The 21,326-nt window shown below is 40.5% G+C and overlaps 1 protein-coding gene across 1 annotated transcript; it reads right to left on the bottom strand.

The window, feature by feature from the left end:
• Positions 1-5,792: 5,792 nt before the first annotated feature.
• Positions 5,793-20,016, bottom strand: LOC132557795 (spermidine synthase-like). Its single transcript, XM_060222322.1, is given in 8 exon segments — positions 5,793-5,840; positions 6,322-6,444; positions 7,634-7,779; positions 8,113-8,196; positions 10,479-10,632; positions 11,868-11,957; positions 12,575-12,695; positions 19,886-20,016. Coding segments are annotated over 8 exon segments (897 nt in total).
• Between the last annotated feature and the right edge of the window lie 1,310 nt (positions 20,017-21,326).

Genomic DNA, 21,326 nt, shown 5'->3' on the forward strand with positions numbered 1-21,326 from the left:
TTTTCCTCCTGTGTGTTAACTTACAGATTATGGTTTGCGGCTTCTCTCTGTTGTATCGTCCCAACCTATGGGCAATGTCTATGTCCTGCTGCTCTATGTCGAATCCGAGGGAGTTCCGCACAAAAGTCACAATTTTTCCAACACATTCGTCCACCGATTCTCGTTCATTAGTATCCTCCAGTCCAACAATACGGATGGAATTTTTTTCTGCCGTGCTGTTCTAAGTCGTTCAACTTATAGTCAAGAGAGGCGTTGGATTTCTCGGACTCTCTCACATGGTCCTCCAGCTTCTCCACCCTGTCTCGTAGAACATCGTTTTCCTTTTCAAGTTCGAAAATTCGTCCTTCTAACTGATCCACCAACACACGGTTCTCCTCCCTAATATCTTCTCTTAATCTTTCCAACTTTCTGTCCATTATCTTATCCATATCAGATTTGGTCACCAGTGCTGATATCATGTGAAAAAGTTCCTCTACCCTGTCTTTCTCTACTGGTTCGTTAACAATATCCAGGGGTCGGCCTTTACTTCCCGTCCTCCCGCTTCCCACACTGGTCCTCGATCCCGGCATGGTTATCAAATCTAAATATCTTATTCCCCAATCGTTCAGGTAAGAAACGTGCAGGTAAGGTACAGTACTAATATATACACACAATACTAGTGCGCGCGAACAGTCGTCACTCCCAGTGGTCAGTCCATTGTTCTATATGTCTTTTCCTAAAACATCTTTTCATTTCAGTAATAATTACCATAACTTTAGTATGCAAATACAGTACCTACACCCATCTTTGTATCCCAACAACAAAAGATTCAAAAGAAAAACAATCCCGCCCTCCCTACGATCCATGAGCCATCACGGCAGGAACGCAGAGTGATCTCCCTTCCTCTTACCTTTATGGCTGCCGACGAGTGCGGAGGTGTCTGAGCTAAGTGCTTTTCTTACTCCTTCTCTTCGTACTGCCATTGTCGTTTGAGTATATTGTTACTCTATTAGTAGTCTATAAACCCATCTCCCAACTTATATTGTGAAATTAAGTATTGTCATTTGTTTATTTTGACCGTATTTCCGGCCGTTTTTTCCTCCACGTATTCGAGTGCGTGACTACTTGTCTCGTTGCTCGGATTTGCGTGAAGTTGGAATTTGTTTTCTTGCTGCTTTGTCGGCCGTGTTGTACGGCCGTTTTATTTATGCAGTGCAATCTTGCTGCGTACGGTAGGCTTTGTGCTCTCGTTCGTAGTTTTTTTGATTGTTCGAGAACTTCGTTTCCGGCCGTGTTTTTCCTCCGCGTGTTCGAGTGCGTGACTACTTGTCTCGTCACTCGGATTTTCGTGAAGTTGAAATTGTTTTCTTGCTGCTTTGTCGGCCGTTTTGTACGACCGTTTTCTTTTTTTTTTTTTGCAGTACAATCTTGCTGCGTACGGTAGGTTTTATGATCTCGTTCGTAGTTTTTTGATTGTTAGAAAACTTTTTATCCTTGTTTTCATTGTTACAATTTTTTTATTGTTTCGATGCTGGATAAAGGTGCCGGGTTTACGTCGGGGGTCAGCGCATGGATGTTCCTATTTCTATAGATAATGGGAACCCCATGATACCTGTCCCATTTGCCGACATTGCAGCCAGACCTCGCTATGTGAACTTTGTTTGCACATGGAGTCTGCTGCTTAGGCTCCCATGCCTTTCCAGCTAACTTTCCGCCGGAAGAGGGATTCGTCCTCTTCTTCCGGTAAGGGAAGTAAGCTTTTTAAGACCTCCCTCCTCAAGTTCTGAACCAGAGCGTTCCTGCTGGGGGTGCTCTCGTTCCACCGAGCTCCGCCCTTCAGCAGGGGGTGGCTCCCCCTGTCCAGGTGCGTCCTGGAGTAGGGGAGGGCAGCCCGACCCTGACTCGGCGCAGTCAAGGGTCGAATTGGCCGGTAGCTCTCGATAGGCGGCGGTGTTACCGTCGGAAAGGGACTTCCGGTCGAGGTCTCTGATTCCTTCAGGGACCTCGGCACGCCAGGTGGCGTCGTTGGTGGGGGCCGCTTTGACTCCGGAACTGTGTCTTCGGGTATAGGGTCAGGGGCCACAGACTTTTTGTCAGGATTGTCTGTGGCTACGGGGATTAGTGACACTTGAGTTCACTAATCCTGGTGTCAGCGCGGGGTCTGTTTTCCCACCCTCACAGGCTTCTGGCTCTGGGACTTGCGTCCCAATCCAGATTTCCCAGTGCAGGGTTTCCCAGGGGGTTTTCCTCCAAGGGTTTGGGGCTTCAGGCCAGGAGTCCGGTTTCCGGTCTCCCTTTCCCCCGGGCTCAGGTAGTAGGGGTGCCTGCGGGCACTTATTCCTGGGTCGCCCAGGCCAACCTGCGGATGGTTTTGGGTACCAACAGTTACTCAGCAGTTACGGGCTTAGCCCGTACATGTCTGGGTTTCCACCTGGTGGGAGTGGCGGTTCATCCTGGTCCTTTGGACAGGGTGTCCAGCCCCAGACTCAGGCAGGCCATCTTGGCCAGTTCTGGGGTCACTCCCGGCCCGCTGGACCGTTCCCACTCCCTCAGGGGTTTGGGTTTTTACCCCATGGGTCTTCACTCGTGGAACCCATAGGGGTTGGTCTCTCCTCTAGGAGATGTTATAGCAGTGCGGAATCCCCCCAATGTTCTGCTACTTCGGGGGCCTTGTTGGCCGGTCCTATAAAGGTTTGCCAGACCTTAAGGACTTCCGCCTCCAGCGCGGACGCGTCGGTCTCCTGTTCCCAGGGGTCGGCTTCGGGGCTCCGACCCAAGCCTACAGCTACGGCTGTTGGTCGCGCTGCGTCCAAATGCCATAAAGAGGAGTTCCCCTCTGCGGAGATGGCTCCTCTGGCGGCCCCTGTTCCTCCCAAGGGGACTTCGGTCTCTATTGAGGAGGAGATGGACATCGAGGGTGCGGGCTCGGCAGAGGAAGACGATGTCATTCATCTTTCTCCTGGGCCAAGAGGGTTCACAAGGGGAAGATGGCCCTGAGACTGCTGAAGCCGAGGCTCAGCATGTGCTTTCTGGGATGCGGGTCCTCCGGGCCAACATCTCCCGGATTCTCAGGGCGGAGGTTTTCCCACCGCCTCAGCATCGTCGGCGCCTGAATCCACCATCCTTCTGGGTTCCCTGGTGGCTCCTCGGGCTTCCGTTCGCTCAGATCGGTCTCTGCCAGAAGGCAATATCATGCCTTCGGTTCTGGCCACGGCCCGGGCTCCGGTTTTAGAGAAGGACTCCTTCTCTACCCGTGCTCCCGGGTTTGTCGGTCTGCAGCTCAGTGTTGGTGAATTGTCGGAGGCTTCAGCTTCCGACTATGCCACACATGATGGGCAGCTGGCCTCTCAACCAGCACAGCTGGAGTTGAGACAGCTGGCTGCCTGGCCCGGCAAATCAGTGGACCAGGTGGTGCTCGATCCCAAAGAGCACCACAGGATGGAGAGAATGTTGCACCTCTCCATCCAAGTTCTGTCATACATAGACTTCCTGACAGTTTGTCTATACAGGGTATCCGATTTGCCTGAGTGTCGGTTATCCGAGACAGAACAGCTGACATACAGGACACGGCAGCCTTGCAGGTTCTCTGCTCGTCAATGCCGTGTTGGCTAGGCAGTTTTCAGTTCTGAAATTCTGCCCAGTCCAGTAACCCTACCGTTTCCGCTTGTTGAATGCCCCCTTCTAGGGCTCTACCCTGACATGTCCCTTTGAATATATAACTGAGTGCAGAATGTGTGATAATAATAACTAATAATGGAAATACTACGGAATCGTATTCCGGCCAAGTTGAATTTTATTTCATCTCGAAATTTCGAGATAGCAATCCGAAATTTTGAGATATTTACCCGAAATTTCGAGATAGCAACGCGAAATTTTGAGATAGCAACTCAAAATTTCGGATTACTAACTCGAAATTTCGGATAACTAAATCGAACTTTCGAGTTACTATCTCGAAATTTCTAGTTAAAGTAAAACACAACGTGGCCGCAATACGCTTCTGTAAAATAAAATTATCGTAATTTTTTTTAAAATCTACCTTTCCCACAAGTCCAGCGAATCCATCGCTCACATGTGCTGCCGCAGATGGCATTCTGACGAGGGGAAACTCTTTCTTTGCAATTTTTGCAATTGTCTGCCATGATGTACACATAGTGAGCAAGTAAAGAAATACATGTATAATGAATAAAAAAGACTGAAATACAACCCAAATAATAATTAAAAATTCCATCAAAATTTCCGATCTGTTCAGCAACAATATCCCTTTTTATTTTTATTCCGATGTTTCAAGGCTTCACGATGTTTTTTTGTTTTTTTTTTTTTTTTTTAATTTTTATTTGTTTTCTTCAATCATTGATATTAATGTTTTTCACAGTGGAATAAGTAAAGCCTGCGGTAGTGTGTCATGACACCTAATAAACAACCGCAAGCTGAGTAGATAAAAAAGTGCACAATATCAACGATCGTGTTGATATAGGTGTCATTACAAGCTGACATAAATTAATAAAAGTTTAAATCACTTTCTCCCCTTCCGAAAAAAAAGAAAGAAAACTTTTTTCACTCGAATTAATGTAGTTCACTTACTCTACACTAGTATTGCACAGTGCAATATAAGAAAAACGAATGAAAATGGTTTATTCGTTAAAATGAAACCAACAAAACGATTGAAGTGAGTCAAAAAATATATATTTTACAAAAACACTTTAGTTGCTGGAAAAAGGGATGGGATGTGGCCGGAACACCTACGAAAACGGGGCCGGACTGGGATTGGGCCGAAACTACTGAGGGCGGATCGACTATGGAGAGGGACAGAACTACTACAGGTGGCTGGAACAACTTGTAAAGTGGATTAATCTAGATATGTGCCGAATGTACAAAATTACCCATGATTCTCAAAGGCTCGATTTACAGTGGTGAGATAAAGTCATGAATATGCAAAAGTTACTGTTTTAAGATGTCGACGTAATCTGAATGATTTTGGCGCGCAGAATTCGAAAATACGTGTCTGAAATGTGGGGAACGAAAATATTCCTCACAAACCGCACTTTCCTCGAAACGTTGGTCTAAAATCAAATGAAATTCCTCACATGCATCTCTGTCTGTCTCTCTAACTCTCTGTCTCTGTCTGTCTCTCTGTGTCTCTGTCGCTCTCTCTCTGTCTCTGTCTCTGTCTCTCTCTGTCTGTCTCTCTGTCTGTCTCTGTCTGTCTTTCTGTCTGTCTCTGTCTGTCTCTCACTCTCTGTCTCTGTCTCTCTCTGTGTGTCTCTCTCACTCTCTGTCTGTCTCTCTCTGTCTGTCTGTCTCTCTCTGTCTCTCTCACTCTCTGTCTCTGTCTCTCTCTCTCTCTCTGTTTGTCTCTCTGTCTCTCTATGTCTCTGACGCTATCTGTCTCTCTGTCGCGCTCTCTCTGTTTGTGTCTTATTACAGAGCCAGCGATACCCATATTGGTTTCAAACAAAGCCAGAAATTAAAATGTGTGCACTGATTCGATAACGTTAAATTAGCATTGTCTCAGGCAACATCTAAACAACTGCCACTTTGTTTGATATATTGTGTTAATCTGCATTTGTCAGCTTTAAGAACCTTTTGTCAACAAACACCTACTCCAAGCTGCTATGTGTTTGACTTAGGTTAAGTTGCAGCGAAAGTACAGGCAAATAGGTTATGATGTTAATACAAAGTTAAATTCAAGGATCAAAGAGACTGAAAACTCAGCACAACCAGAGCATTCATAAGATAGGTATCAAATGAGATATCATAAAATTATTGAATTCTGAATATTAACAGCTAATATGATATATAATGATCCCCCGGTGTCATGTGTCGGTCTGGCCCTTAGCTCTGTCTGATGTTTGCTCCAGTGCCTGAAATAAATGTAATATCATCTATAAACTATTTACACGTCAGTATAGTTTAGAACATTTATCAAACAACAAATATTATGTGACATACGATTTACTCCTACCATTTCATCCTTTACACAGCTTTATTCAACCCACTTGTTATAACAGCCAGCCCATGACGTCACATCAACTGAAACACACTGTCTTAGTTGTGTTGTCACGTGAAATAGGACGCTTATGTAAAACAGCTGAATTCGTCTAGCTTTATGGTATTTCCTATCTGTTGACATGCATGCATCGTTTTCCCATCTTACTGATATAACAGTATTTCTTCAATTCTGTCGACATATCTGTATTTTCTTTGCTGTTTTTATCCACACACGATTCTAAAAAAGGGAGTCATTTCCAACATTAGCGTAAAACTAACTTTTTCTACCTTCTGTTTCTTTCTGCTACAGATATACCTCGAGACATAGAGTAAACTTGAACCTGTGAAGCCTACCTTTTTAACAAACTGTGGTAAGACAAAGGCTGCACGATGTATAGCTGTGTTGTAATAGCGGAAATCCATCTGACAAATTTCTTCATCTGTGTAACATTTAACTGGCTCCTCAAACACCACATCCTGGAAACCATACATTATATCAAAGCATTATTGTGGAGTTCATACTAAATTAATCTACTTTAAGATACGTCTACCCCTTGCGTGTAAATATCACTAAATGTTGAAACTTTAGTATATGCTAGGAAGAAAAATACAACACAAGACGACAAAACCTATCAAAACCCCTCTAAATTTGCTTTAAGCGCTAACACCCCCTGTCTGTATCGCTCAGACGGAAGGAAAATTGTATATAGCAGACACGGTGAGGCATCTCCCATGGATTACAATCCCCCTTAGTGGTCCTAGATCCAAACCTCAATGCCGTTCGATACAGAGACCAGATCCTTCAACCACATGACCTTCCGCTTCTCAGACGTCATAACCTAATTTTCCAGCAAGATAATGCTCGACCGCATGTTGCAAGATTCTGTCCTGATTTTCGCACAGTAAGCAATGTTCAACCTCCTGAATGACCCCGATATAGCCCCGACATGTCTCCCATTGAGCATCTGTGGGATGAACTGGACAGGAGTGTTAGGGAACATAAAAAACCCCAACTACCGCGCCCAGTTGATGGCAGCATTAACGCAAGAATGGAACAACATTCCCTTAAGACAAATTAATGTTCTCATGAGTTCAATGCATACATGTAGGAGAATCTGTGCAGGGATTCGTGCAAAAAGTGCCCACACCAGGTACTGAAGTGTCTTTTTGTTTTTCGCGGATATCACACTTTGAGTAACTACTGGCGACACGAGTTGAGCAACTACTGACGACACCAGTGACGACACAGACTTTTCTTCTACATTATTATAAAGAGTAAACTTGTCCCTTCACATTGATATAAAATTTTGTACAAATTTCCTCAATATCATAGGCTGTTGATCGCATAATTTGATTGTGCTTTTCTTTTTTGTTAAGAATAAATTATGGCTATAGCCAGGCTAAATTAAGATTAATAGTGACTACAGTTGGGATACATAAAAGATAAATGGTGGCTACAACTACAGCGTATATACCACTATTTCTTAATTAAGCTATACTACATATGTTATACAAACCATTGCCTTGATAAATTCTGGGATCTCTGCATTAAGCAATCATTAATCTCTGACTTTTATCGTAAAATTTAATATTATATATTAATCAAAGTTTTTACTATCATAAAAACTGTAAGATTATATATATAATAAAAATTCCAAATACTTACCGAACTTGCGCAACACATGACAAATCCAATATGGCCGCCCGTATAGCTTGGTATTAGGGTGTAGGCAAACCCTACATTTGGAAAAGCTGAGCGTGCAATAGTCAGGAACTTTTGGACAAACGGTAGGCCCATGTAAAAACTATCACCTGTAGAAAATCAAAGTGACGTGCTCCCTATTTGTGTGATGATAAGATTTACCACGTGCATTCTCATTAATTACATGGTAACTCGATTGATGAGGTAAAGGTAAAGTGTCCGTGTGTAATTATAAACATTATCATCGTTTGTTGAGATGATTAGAATCGCCACGTCTATACGTCTCTGGTAACGCTGAAGGTAAACATCACATCACAAAACTTGTAGGATTTTTTTCCTACTTAAATATGATATCGATATTGCAAGGAAACAATAGTATACAACTGAATTCGGCTGAAACCCTAGGCCATATTAACAAATGTTGTGAATTTTTGATATCCTACCTTGTGAGCACGTCACACCCCTGGGGGCCAGGGCAGTCCGCATACTATTGAAATAATCTATCTCAAACAAACCAACAGCGACACCTTTGTAAAACAAATACGGCACCAGTGTATACAAGTGGATATATAACACATTTTATACATTAAACACATTTTAGACATTAATCATCTCATCAGATGAATCGATTGGTGTTGTACATAAGTATTAAAAATTACTTATCAATTAGAGTATATACCAAATATATTTTTGTTATAAAAAATCATTTCTCCCTTGATTGTTCACCAAACATCCTCTATAATCTTCAAATTATCAGAACACAATTATGAATGCATCTTCTAAACACGATATGCATGTGTTTGTTGTGTACGTCCTATCTAGAATTGAAATATGTATTGATCAAAGAAAGCATAACGTCATATTCATGAAAGGATACTACATTATTATATGAGTTTCGTCCATTAATCTTTGGTCTGAAAATCACATCGCAATTATTAATATTGGATATTGTCTGAAGAAAACACAATGTTTGAATGAATCTGAACGTAAAAGGATTCTTAAATTCTTTTTGAAGTGTTTTGTTGCTTGTGTTATTCCCAATATATAATGAAATTTAGAAATGTTGTTCCATTTTAAAATATCTTATTTTAGCATAACAAGAAGATTACAAAATGGCACTATATTACGAGAGTCTGAAGTTGATTCCCAGATCCTAGTTCTGTTTAAGTAAAACGGAACTGGGAACCAGATCCTAGTTCCACTTAACCTTAAACGGAACTGGGAACCAGATCCTAGTTCCACGTAACTTTAAATGGAACTGGGAACCAGATCCTAGTTCCACTTAACCTTAAACGGAACTGGGAACCAGATCTTTGTTCCACTTAACCTTAAACGGAACTGGGAACCAGATCCTAGTTCCACGTAACTTTAAATGGAACTGGGAACCAGATCCTAGTTCCACGTAACCTTAAACGGAACTGGGAACCAGATCCTAGTTCCACGTAACTTTAAATGGAACTGGGAACCAGATCCTAGTTTCACGTAACCTTAAACGGAACTGGGAACCAGATCCTAGTTCCACTTAACCTTAAACGGCACTGGGAACCAGATCCTAGTTCCACTTAATCTTAAACGGCACTGGGAACCAGATCCTAGTTCCACGTAACTTTAAACGGCACTGGGAACCAGATCCTAGTTCCACGTAACTTTAAATGGAACTGGGAACCAGATCCTAGTTCCACGTAACCTTAAACGGAACTGGGAACCAGATCCTAGTTCCGCTTAATCTTAAACGGAACTGGGAACCAGATCCTTGTTACACCTAACCTTAAACGGAACTGGGAACCAGATCCTAGTTCCACGTAACCTTAAACGGAACTGGGAACCAGATCCTTGTTCCACGTAACCTTAAACGGAACTGGGAACCAGATCATAGTTCCACTTAACCTTAAACGGAACTGGGAACCAGATCCTAGTTCCACTTAACTTTAAACGGAACTGGGAACCAGATCCTAGTTCTACCTAACTTTAAACGGAACTCGGAACCAGATCCTAGATCTGTTTAAGGAAAACGGATATATTTATAAAACAAAAGTTCCAAACGCATGATATAAATTTAATATGGTATAGGAATCGAACCCACAACCTTTCAGATAGAAGTAATGCCTCCCATAACTTTTAAAGGGGGAATTGGTTTTCTACGTAACTTGCACGCAAACTCCAAGAACGACAATGTTATAATCTTTAACCTATAACCCCTTCTAAGGTTTGTGATGACACTGTGGAATTCTTGATATCTATCTTAATGGTTATCGGTTCGGTTTCTGTACCGAATTAAAATCAGATAATCCATATTGAAATTTGCCAATGCATTTGTTTTTCTTAAAAGAATTATGATCTGATTCTCAGCTCCGATTAAAGTTAAACGGAACTGGAGTTTGAATGCGAGTTCCGTATAAGATCAATTCCTTTATGAAAGCTTAGGTAGTCTAAATTTCTGTTTGAAAGGCTGTCGGTTCGATTCCTGTCCCGAATGCACGTAAGATCACACATATGTCTTAAATGGAAGTAGGAACTGGAAACCAACTTAAGGCGCCCCCATTTCGTGTTGTAAGGGCAGCTGAATGTGCATACGGATGGTGGGATCTTTAAAATGGTTAATGTAAATTTAAGGATTAGTTTTCTGATTTGTTGCTTGCATGTCTGATAAAGGGGAGAGAATATTCTGTAAATGGTACACGGACTGCAACTTGCTCGAGGTTCACCTCCATCATCAGTTCATTCCAGCAACAAAGCAGGCAATCCTGGAGTATTTCTCACAATATCTTGTTTATTGTCATTGTTTAGGGTTTGTATGATCTTTACTGACCTACAGGGTCCGGGGCATCTGTAATAATCACATCAAACTCTCCCTTATTCTGTTTCATGAACTCTACGCCATCACCGATTAACACACACAGTCTTGGGTCTCCAAAACACTTGGACATTTCAGGGAGGTACTTCTTACTAACCGCAATAACTTTCTGTAAAGAAAACATATTTTGTTGTTATCACCCTTTTCCCCAATTTTCACATGATGTTGACCCTCTTCATCATTTCTTCGGTTCCTGCTATATATATCTCAGTCGGCTAAAGGTTTTTAATGCTATCACATTGTAGGTGAACCTGGGCGTTAAAAATAACATAATGTCAGCCCGAAACCGAGATAAACACTTATTGATTACAACCAAATAATAGAGTATATAGCTATCAAACTATCTGTAAAAATTGCAAAGAAATCATTCAGTTTTTTATTTCAATTTTTCCCTATTATTTCCCCTTTGAGTTACTGTTGGTTAAAGTAAAGGGATACGATTTGCTTTAAATCAAGGGGACGGAGACATATTTCGCCAAAGCTGAGAGATGAAAAGTTGCAGACAGACGAGTAAATACTGGAGATGAGTTAGCATGTGGGGTTTTCCTGACGGGAAATAACTATGGTGACAAAACGAAACGATAAGTAGCTGTTAGATACTTCGTTAAACGTCCAACTGTGGACTGTGATATTGGTTTTTGTCTGCAATCACACCCTCCGTAGCTGTCCAATTTTAGCGTATCTACAAATTACATATCAAAGATATCCAATACCGATATACTGTATCATGGGTGGTGAGGGCTCACGTCTTATTGAAATTAATAGGAGACTTTGAATTCACTGAAGAAGCATTAGCCATTACTTTTTCCTTGCAGTCATCGAGCCTTAACATGTATGAAACCAATACAGTATGAAGAGACAGAAGCTCAAAACAATTTTGACGAGTTACAAACACGTGTCGCGAAAGTCTGAAAACAGGAAAACGACAGACGCTCAATACATTTTAAAGCTGTAAATAACTTTCTCCCTAGAACATATCTCATCCGAACTTATTAATTCTTTAGTGTATACTTAGCACGATGCTCAAATGTTTTCGCATAAAGATCGGAAAGAAGTGGGGATGACACCTTCCTGCTGTTTCGCCCGTCTAGGCACAGTAATATGTGTTTGCTGCGTTTGTTCTGTACATCGCGGATACATACTGTAGAGTAAAAGCAAAAGACTTTGTGCTCAAGCGGAATATTGCATTACCCATGTATCCCCTTTGTATATCAAAGACAATTCTGTCTACAAGAGGTCCAACATTAAAACATGGATCCTTGGACGAGTATGTCTTAATATTTTGAAAACGTTAAATATTTTAGAAAAGATAACTTTTCATTTCCCACTCTGTATGTTTAATACCTCATCTATCTCACACAGAACCACACTTTGGACGTAATGTTTCGGGACTTCACGAACTACGCCACCATCACCGCCTCCTGCAACCAGGACCTGTGACAATGACAAATAAGGTCCAATAAAGGTGAAAATCTCACTGGTAAAAAGCATATACTGTAAGACAAATCATTTGGCGCTATCAAATGTTAGCGCAATATCGATGGTGAAAAATTAGCGCAAAGATGAGATGACGTTCCGATTGTTAATACAAATGTATTCAAATTAAATACAGAAACTGTAATTGTCGTGATAATATTTTAACGGTTTACTTTCAGAACAAAAAGCGCTAACATAAGAGTACCCGCTAAGATATGTTACGGTAGAGGTAACCATTTAAATAGAAAAAACGCAATAAAGACAATATGCAAAGGCAAATTTTACACAATGCAAGGTTGTAAACTATGAGATAGATCTGTAGATTTTTAACTGGTTAATAAAAACTGTAAACAATGCACATATACTGATATCTAATTTCAAGGAATAAAAATATATAGTGCAATTGAAAGCAAAGGAGTATTTCATAAAAAATATCACATCCTGGCTTGATGACAAAAAATATAACATCCTGGCTTGATCACAATTAATATAGCATCCCAGCTTGATTCTAATAAATATAACTTTCCGACTTGATCACAATGCGGGAAATTGAAGTGTTCTATCTTTAATATGACCTTTTTGGGATTGTGATGACAGCTGAGTGGTAAATGTGCTATCATTTCTTGGTAGGCGAATTCGTCCCGCTCCGAACATTGTACTATTCCGTCGAGGACCAGAACATTTCCGAAAGATTTGCTGAAAAAGAATTCCTTGTACGATTAAAATCCATAATTTATTTTTTAATAATGTAATATTATAATCATTTACTTACAATCCTATCATTGCGTTGTCTTCCTTATCACTCTTGTACCTCCTTTATCTGTTTACGATTTCACTAGTCTACACCTTCCCCATCATTCTCGGCCGACATCGACTGTCAACCTTATTGTCATACCATCTGGCAGAGTGCAATCAGGGGCATTAAATCTGGGGCATTAAATCTGGGAGATCATTTACTCCTCATAGGATCTGACTTTTCTATTACATTACGTGTAGCTATGAGTGAATGACTTATCACCGCGCTTATTTTACTAAAGTGATTATATTTTGGTGTTAAACAAACAACACTAGTACATTATATATATATATATATAACTTCAACGATTTTGTCAAGAACTTTCTGAGAAACACTGGTCTGGTTATGAGAAACACTCCTCCGCTGTTTAAACTTTAAATGACCACTGGTGATCAAATGACACCTCAAGTGAATTTATTCAGAGCTTGGGCCCCTTATGAACCTCGCCATTAAATTTCAGGAAGATCCCTTTATCTCTGGCAACAAACAAAAAAGCTAAAACCCAAACAGATGCTACACAATCATGATTCTTTCCCATTCAGCCCGACGGCTTACTAGTTAAATAATATGCACTTGTCAACCTGTTGGGTGCGCGACACTGAAGTTCAAAATTGAAAATTATCTTATCGGTATTGCATTGCACGTGCCTGACCCATGTGAGAGGTCACCATATAAAAAGACATAACCAAGCCTAGACACACGCTGTTTTGTCAGTCAGGGCGCGTGACAGACATTGAGCCAGACGGGAAGGATATCTTGCGGGTCTCGCGTCCGCGATTTGCATTTGCTTGGTAAAGTTTCAGCCATTTGAACTTATTTTATTGATTCCTTTCCTTCGCTCCGCGAATTTCATTTGTTTACATTTGGTTATCAGCTGTACGGTTATGCGTCGTAAGCAGGCTCGCGGTAAACGGTTGCCTTTGTCGGTGACTTTCGATAATTGTGAGTCTGACGATGACCTCTCTCTCCATCCCGGAGAGACGGAGGCAGAGGGGTGTGATGATTTCTTTCCGGGACCCCTTCCCGATTTGAGTTCGGGTCTAAGCGACTCTGTCGCTTGTGCAAGTGATAAGGACTCTGCACAGCCGCAGTCACCGAACGTTGTTCGGAATGACAAATATGGCGGCGTCGGAGGCGATGCCCCGACTGTTCCTTTGCCCCGTGGGGGTAGGAAACGTCCCGTCTGCACTGAGGCTGCCGCTGGTAGCGAGTTTCAACTCATGGCGAAACGTATGAGGGCTCTGGAGGAGCAGTTAGCAGACGTTAAGCGGGACCGGGCGAGTTCCCGTACAGGAAACCAAACGGCTGGTGGGTTAGGCAATGATTATGTTGTTGACAGTTTTGACTCAGATTTTTTTAGTATGACGGACCCGTTGGGTCTTCAAGATACAGAACAATCTTCCATTGAGTTAGATGATATATATTCTGATATTTTACCCACAGAGGAAGATCATATGGAGGACTTGTTCGCCATCCCTGACTATGTATATGGTGATGTAAAGTTGGGCCCTAGTGTTCACGAGGGACTTGCCAAACTTGTAAATACTGCTTGTAGGAAAACGTCGGACGTTTCTAAAATGGCAGAAAAAATACCCTGTACCGGCAAATTGTGCCGTCCTACGATGTAACCCTGAAATTTGGGGTAAACTTGGTAAGCCTTTACAGGCAAGAGATTTTCAACTTAAAGAGGCCCAGAAGTCGGTGTCTGACGGTATGGTACCTGTGATGAGGCTGACTGAGGCTCTTATGAGTCATCCAGACTTTCGAGAGAAGTTCAGGCCTCTGTGTATTGATGCTCTGTCCATGCTAGGGAATGCAGTACATACATTGTCTGTGAAACGTAGGTTTCTTATGAGACAAACCCTCCCGCCATCATATCATGCCTTATGTGGGAAAGACATGCCAATAACTTCAAATCTATTTGGGGATGATCTTGCAAGGAAGGTGAGAGACATTTCTGAGGCTAATAAGGCTTTCAATGTTTTGTCTTCACGAAAACAGGTACAGCGAGGAGGTTGGAGTGGCGGCCAGAGAGGGCGAGGGGGCTATAGCCAGTACAGAGGCTTAGCAAGGCCTTTTTTACGGTCGGGCCAGCGGGGCCGGGGAAAACGGCGACCCGCAAACATGCAGCGAAGTCAAAGCCAGAGCCAGACACAGAAAAAAGAATAGCCCCTAAGGTGAGTGTTCCATCTGGTAGAATCGGAGAGCGTTTAGAATTTTGGAAATCATTGACTGATGATGAATGGATTTTGGATACTGTGCGTGGCCTTACACTTGAGTTTGTAGAAATCCCTGTGCAACATAAATTGCCAGGACCAGTAGCTTTTAGTAAGGAAGAGATGGAGATTGTTGATTCTGAGGTGAATGATTTAGTATCCAAAGGAGCAATAACTCAGTCTATTCATGAGAAAGGTGAATTTGTTTCTAATTTGTTCCTGGTCCAAAAGAAAAATAGTAAATTTAGGCCAGTCATTAATTTGGGGAAGTTGAACGCGTTTGTGGTGTACCACCATTTTAAGCAGGAGACCTTAGATGTTGTACTAGAATCTGTAGAGAGAGGTGATTTCTTCACTTCTATTGATCTAAAGGATGCATATTTCAGTATACCAGTGAACAAACATCATAGGAAATACTTGAAATTCAAATGGAGAGGTATACTATATGAGTTTATGGCTATGCCTTTCGGTTTGACAAGTGCCCCTCGGATATTTACCAAAGTACTGAAGCCAATTATGGCTAAAGTTCGCAGCTTGGGTATCCATGCTTTCTATTACATAGATGACTCTTTGGTCAAGGCTGCTGACAGAGAGGTTTGTGAAAGGAACTGTAGGGTGTTAGCTGGAGTTTTGGAATCTGCAGGGTTCCAGATTAGTTCCGAAAAATCTTTGTTTTCTGCTAGTCAAATGGTCATTCACCTTGGGTACTTGATAGATTCTATCACATTTACCGTTTCGTTACCAGAACAAAAGGTGAAGAAAATCATAGATGCATGTTCCCATGTCTTAGGTCAAAAGTCTATTTCTCTAAGGGAACTTGCTAGTCTCATTGGCTTGTTTACGTCATCTCTTAGAGCAGTTCGGCTGTCAGGGCTATTTTACAGATTGGTAGACAAGGAAAAGACAGCAGCCCTACATAATGGTTTTTCTTATGACGGCAAGGTCAGTTTGTCTAGGTTGGCACAAACGGAGATAGTATGGTGGAGAGATAAGGTGAACAGTATGAATGGTCGGGCGATAAGACCAAGTGATCCAGATGTGATTATAGAAACTGATGCATCTGGTGATGGATGGGGAGCAAAGTTTGGCTCTCAGATAACAAAAGGTCTTTGGTCAAAAGCAGAACGTGAACATCACATATTTTTTTTGGAATTAAAAGCTGTCTGGTTGGCATTACGATGTTTTTGTTCAGACATGTCTGATACTCATGTCAGGGTTGTGACGGATAACGTCTGTACAATTTCATATGTTAATAAGCCTGGTGGAAATGTAACAGAGCTGAATGAGTTAGCAAAAGAGATATGGCTGTGGTGTACGGAAAGAAATATTTTCATTTCTGCCTGCCACATACCGGGTGTTTTGAATGTTGATGCTGATTACTAATCACGGTCAATGCAGTCTTCGGGAGAGTGGTCATTACACCCTCTGATATTTGACAGGATATGTGGTCATTTCCTCAATCCAGATGTTGACCTATTTGCAAGTAGGTTGAATTTTAAGGTTACCAAGTTTGTCTCATGGTATCCTGATCCAGATGCTTGGTTTTATGATGCCTTTTCTATGTCATAGTCAGACTACTTACCGTATATTTTTGCTCCTTTCAGTCTGATCAGCCGTGTACTGCACAAAGTGAAGGAAGACAAAGTAAGTATGGCAATAGTAATCGTTCCCTTATGGAGAAGTCAAGCGTGGCTACCTACTCTATTAAATATTGTTGTGGATGCGCCCGCACGCCTGCCGAGGTGGCGAGACTTGCTATTGTCCCCACAGGGGGAGCCGCATCCCTTAAGAAACAGCCTGAGACTGATCGCATGTTGCGTGTCAGGAGATCTCTCCAGAAGCAGGGCTTTTCACGACAGGCTGCCACACTTGTCTTCTCCTCCTGGAAACAGTCCACGTCCAAGCAGTATGACTTGGCATGGAATAACTGGGTCTCTTGGTGTGGTGAACGACAGGTTGGTGCCAATCATCCCACTATCAAGGAAGTGATTTCCTACCTCACTCAATTGTTTAATGTAGGGAAATCTTACAGTGTTATAAATACACATAAGTGTATGTTGTCCCAGACTTTGCCATTACTAGGCCATACAGTATTGATGAACAATGCCCATTATTTCTAGGTTTATGAAGGGGGTATTCAACACTAATCCTCCTAAGCCCAGGTATTCATCGACATGGGATGTGGCACCTTTGCTGAAGTATTTGGGTGATATGTTCCCTTTGACAGCCCTGGAGGTGGATTCATTGACCAGGAAATTAGTTTGTTTGATAGCACTTACAACAGCACAAAGAGCACAAACATTGGTTAATTTAGACCTTGAACATATGCAGGATTTTGGACACTATATTGTTTTTACAGTCCCAGAACTTATGAAAACATCCAAGCCATCAAAGCCATTTTATAAAGTAACATTGTACAAATATTCTCAGGAAAGATTATGTGTAGTTTCAACCTTAAGATATTATGTGTCACAGACAGTAAACATACGGAAGAGTAATAAACTTTTAGTTTCTTTCAGAAGAGGTTTGCAAGTGTCCACTTCCACAGTGGCAAGATGGATGAGAGAAGTGATGATGGCGGCTGGAATTGATCGACAGTTTAAACCTCATTCAGTTAGAGGAGCGTCTGTGTCGGCAGCATACACGGCGGGGACATCCTTGAGGGACATACTGAAAACGGCAAACTGGGCATCAGCCGAGAGCTTTAGGAGGTTCTACTTAAGAGATATTGATGACCCGGGTTCATTTTCAACCAGTGTTCTGCAGACAGGGCAGTGATAAGATGTCAATGATATAGACTTTGTGAAATGTGGTGTAATTTTGAAATACTAATGAATGAGTGAACTTGAGTTGCAGTTTGGTTTTCTTTTTCATGGTTATCTGGAATGTTGGCGGATTCTTTGAAGGTGCATATTATTTAACTAGTAAGCCGTAGGGCTGAATGGAAGAGAATCCCCCCTCATCCATGTATCACGATGGATGAGAGGGATTCTCTGTAATGAAGCCCGGAGGCTGGAATACCCTCCCAAGTCTCTGGGTTTCTATTTCTGCTGTTTAGTTTTGGATCTCCCACCCTATAGTTGCACACAATCTGCCAACATTTCTCTTTGAAATAAGCGTGTGTCTAGGCTTGGTTATGTCTTTTTATATGGTGACCTCTCACATGGGTCAGGCACGTGCAATGCAATATCGATAAGATAATTTTCAACTTTGAACTTCAGTGTCGCGCACCCAACAGGTTGACAAGTGCATATTATTTAACTCTCCAGCCTCCGGGCTTCATTACAGAGAATCCCTCTCATCCATCGTGATACTTGGATGAGGGGGGATTATGTCACATATGATAAGAATAGTATTTGTATCGTTTTTTCTGGTTACAGCTGATATATTACATGTATAATTTTGGTTGTCTGACGACAGAGGTTTAAGTCATGTGTATATAATTTTGGTTGTCTGACGACAGAGGTTTAAGTCATGTGTTTGGTTGTCTGACGACAGAGGTTTAAGTCATGTGTATATAATTTTGGTTGTCAGACGACAGAGGTTTAAGTCATGTGTATATAAATTTGTTTGTCGGACGACAGAGGTTTAAGTCATGTGTATATAATTTTGGTTGTCAGATGACAGAGGTTTTAGTCATGTGTATATAAATTTGGTTGTCAGACGACAGAGGTTTTAGTCATGTGTATATAAATTTGGTTGTCTGACGACAGAGGTTTAAGTCATGTGTTTACATCGTTTTACCTACTTAACTGTGGTATACAGTTCCAAAACACCTCAACAACATCAAATAAAAAGAAAAACAAACCATTAAGACCCTCATCCGTGCATGACAAAGAAAACATATATCAAATACCTACATGCAATAAATTTAAGATACCATTTCTCTATCATTCTAAACATTCTCTCATAACCAGGAGGACAACATTACGATACTGATTGTCTTCATTCTTAAGTAACCGACAAAAACCCTCGCCTCGAGGTATTTATGCGTCTTTGTATTTTTTTTTAACACCAAATTCACATAAAAAGAATTACGTCAGTATTGCTATCTTGGCGTCAGTTTTTGTCTTGTGACAATTGTACAGCGATCTATGACTTCATTAATACTATAATTACTTTAATTATATCTAAAGTGGCTTTCCGGTTCAGCTTTCATAAAAGACTAAGGGTAAAGCCATTGTGAAGGATGTCACCAAGTTAAGCCATGCATAGAGTCTTCCGCAGGTTTATAGTAAAACAGGTACAGGATAACTTATGCATTATGAGTCAGACTGAGAAATACACAGAACCCTGGTATGATAGACAAATGGAGACGTGTGTTAACTCGTTTATCATACTTACATGTTAAACTCTTGTTAAAATAATTAAATATCGAAAGGACATAATGAGAGATTTTGTTTGAACTTATGTTAATTCATTTTTCAATGGTAAGCGTGGTTACACTTCGGATGGCACAGAACATTCATAAAATATTCCAAACTGCAAGCCCCAATGCCAGGCCTGTGGATGACAGGGTCGATCTCGACAACACAGTTATAAATTAGAACATTGGCCAAGATAAAGGAAATACACATTTCCTCATTATACCGTTGTAGTTGGTCCCCTAGAATCTTATTTTCGTGAAGGTTAAGTGTGTACCTGTTTCACAGAAAATGAAAAGGCAGGTGCTTTACCTCAAAACATCATACTTTTTTTTTTATCACAATTTACAATGTTTGGTCATCTAAAATTTGAAATGATTTTATAATTGACATAAGACATTTCATTTATAACGATTCTACTTCAAAATCGACCAGCTGAAAATTCAAAATCCTTCAAAATAAAAAAAAATTAAACAGCCAGACTCCGAGTGACAATAATTACATTCTTACCTCTTAAATACGAAGATTTCATGATATCTGGATTTAGATTTGTGTAAAACTTCTTAAATGTCATAAGACTGAGAGTATCCGGGCCACAAATCGTTCTCCTCGCGAAACCATTTGCCGTCAATGCGTGCCATCTTTACAACAGAACGGCTATCAGTTGTAATGCCGTTTGAAACAGGTTAAGTAGACAGCTAAGTACAATACAGCGTCCAATTAACAACAATAAAAAGAAAGTATTGTTACCTGTGAAAACTACACGTGTGATCCTTTCAGTGCCGCTCAGAATCATAGAACCATGCAAGGGAACTGTGTGCAACGATCCGCGGCTCGAGATGGTAGATAAAAGAGACAGTCCATATCCACTTCAATAATTTATCATATACAATAACAATTTATGATGCTTATTAGGTTTTATATCTTGTTTACTTCGAGTTTTTAGGTCATATACAGATGACACCGAAACTTTCAAAATGTTTTTTTCTTGTCTTTGTATAATTCAATAGTTTCCAAGGATTTTGACAGCAATGAACACCCCACCTGTCGTTGGTGATTCAGGAGTAACTCCTCGTGTATCTATCATTAACACCTGTTTTACACCGTTACATACTCTGACCAAAATTGACCAAACACACTCGGATCAATGAAATTATTATAGGCAAAAATTAAAGTTCGATAAATCTTTCCCAAATAGCATGCCGCGTTCGTTTTTTTTTTCACAAAATCTTTTCTTCAAGCAACTCTGAGAATGTTCTTTATAAAGTAACCTGTATACATATTAATATATATCCCTTTATAGAAATACCTGTATACATATTAATATATACTCTTTATAGACTTACCTGTATACATATTAATAAATACAACCTTTATAGAATTACCTGTATACATATTTATATATATACCCTGTATAGAATTACCTGTATACATTTGAATATATACCTTTATAGAGTTATCTGTATACATATTTATATATATATATATATACCCTTTATAGACTTACCTGTATACATATTAATATATACCTTTATAGAATTACCTGTATACATATTAATATAAACCTTTATAAAGTTACCTGTATACATATTAATATATACCTTTATAGTGTTACCTGTATACATATTTATATATATATATCCCTTTATAGAGTTACCTGTATACATATTAATATATACCTTTGTAGAATTACCTGTATACATATTAATATATCCCTTTATAGAATTACCTGTATACATATTAATAAATGTAACCTTTATAGAGTTACCTGTATACATACTAATATATACCTTTATAGTGTTACCTGTATACATATTAATATATACCTCTCCCTAAATTATTGTTCGACGATCTAGATCAATGTAATGATATATATTATAAAACGCTACACGTGGCTGATCACTCACACAGGTAACAGCTGTGATATACATGTATACTTACTTGATAATAT

The sequence above is a fragment of the Ylistrum balloti genome, unplaced genomic scaffold, assembly GCF_031769215.1.
Source record: "Ylistrum balloti isolate Yb309-2 unplaced genomic scaffold, AGI_CSIRO_Ybal_v1 Utg370726, whole genome shotgun sequence".
Lineage (NCBI taxonomy): Eukaryota > Metazoa > Mollusca > Bivalvia > Pectinida > Pectinidae > Ylistrum > Ylistrum balloti.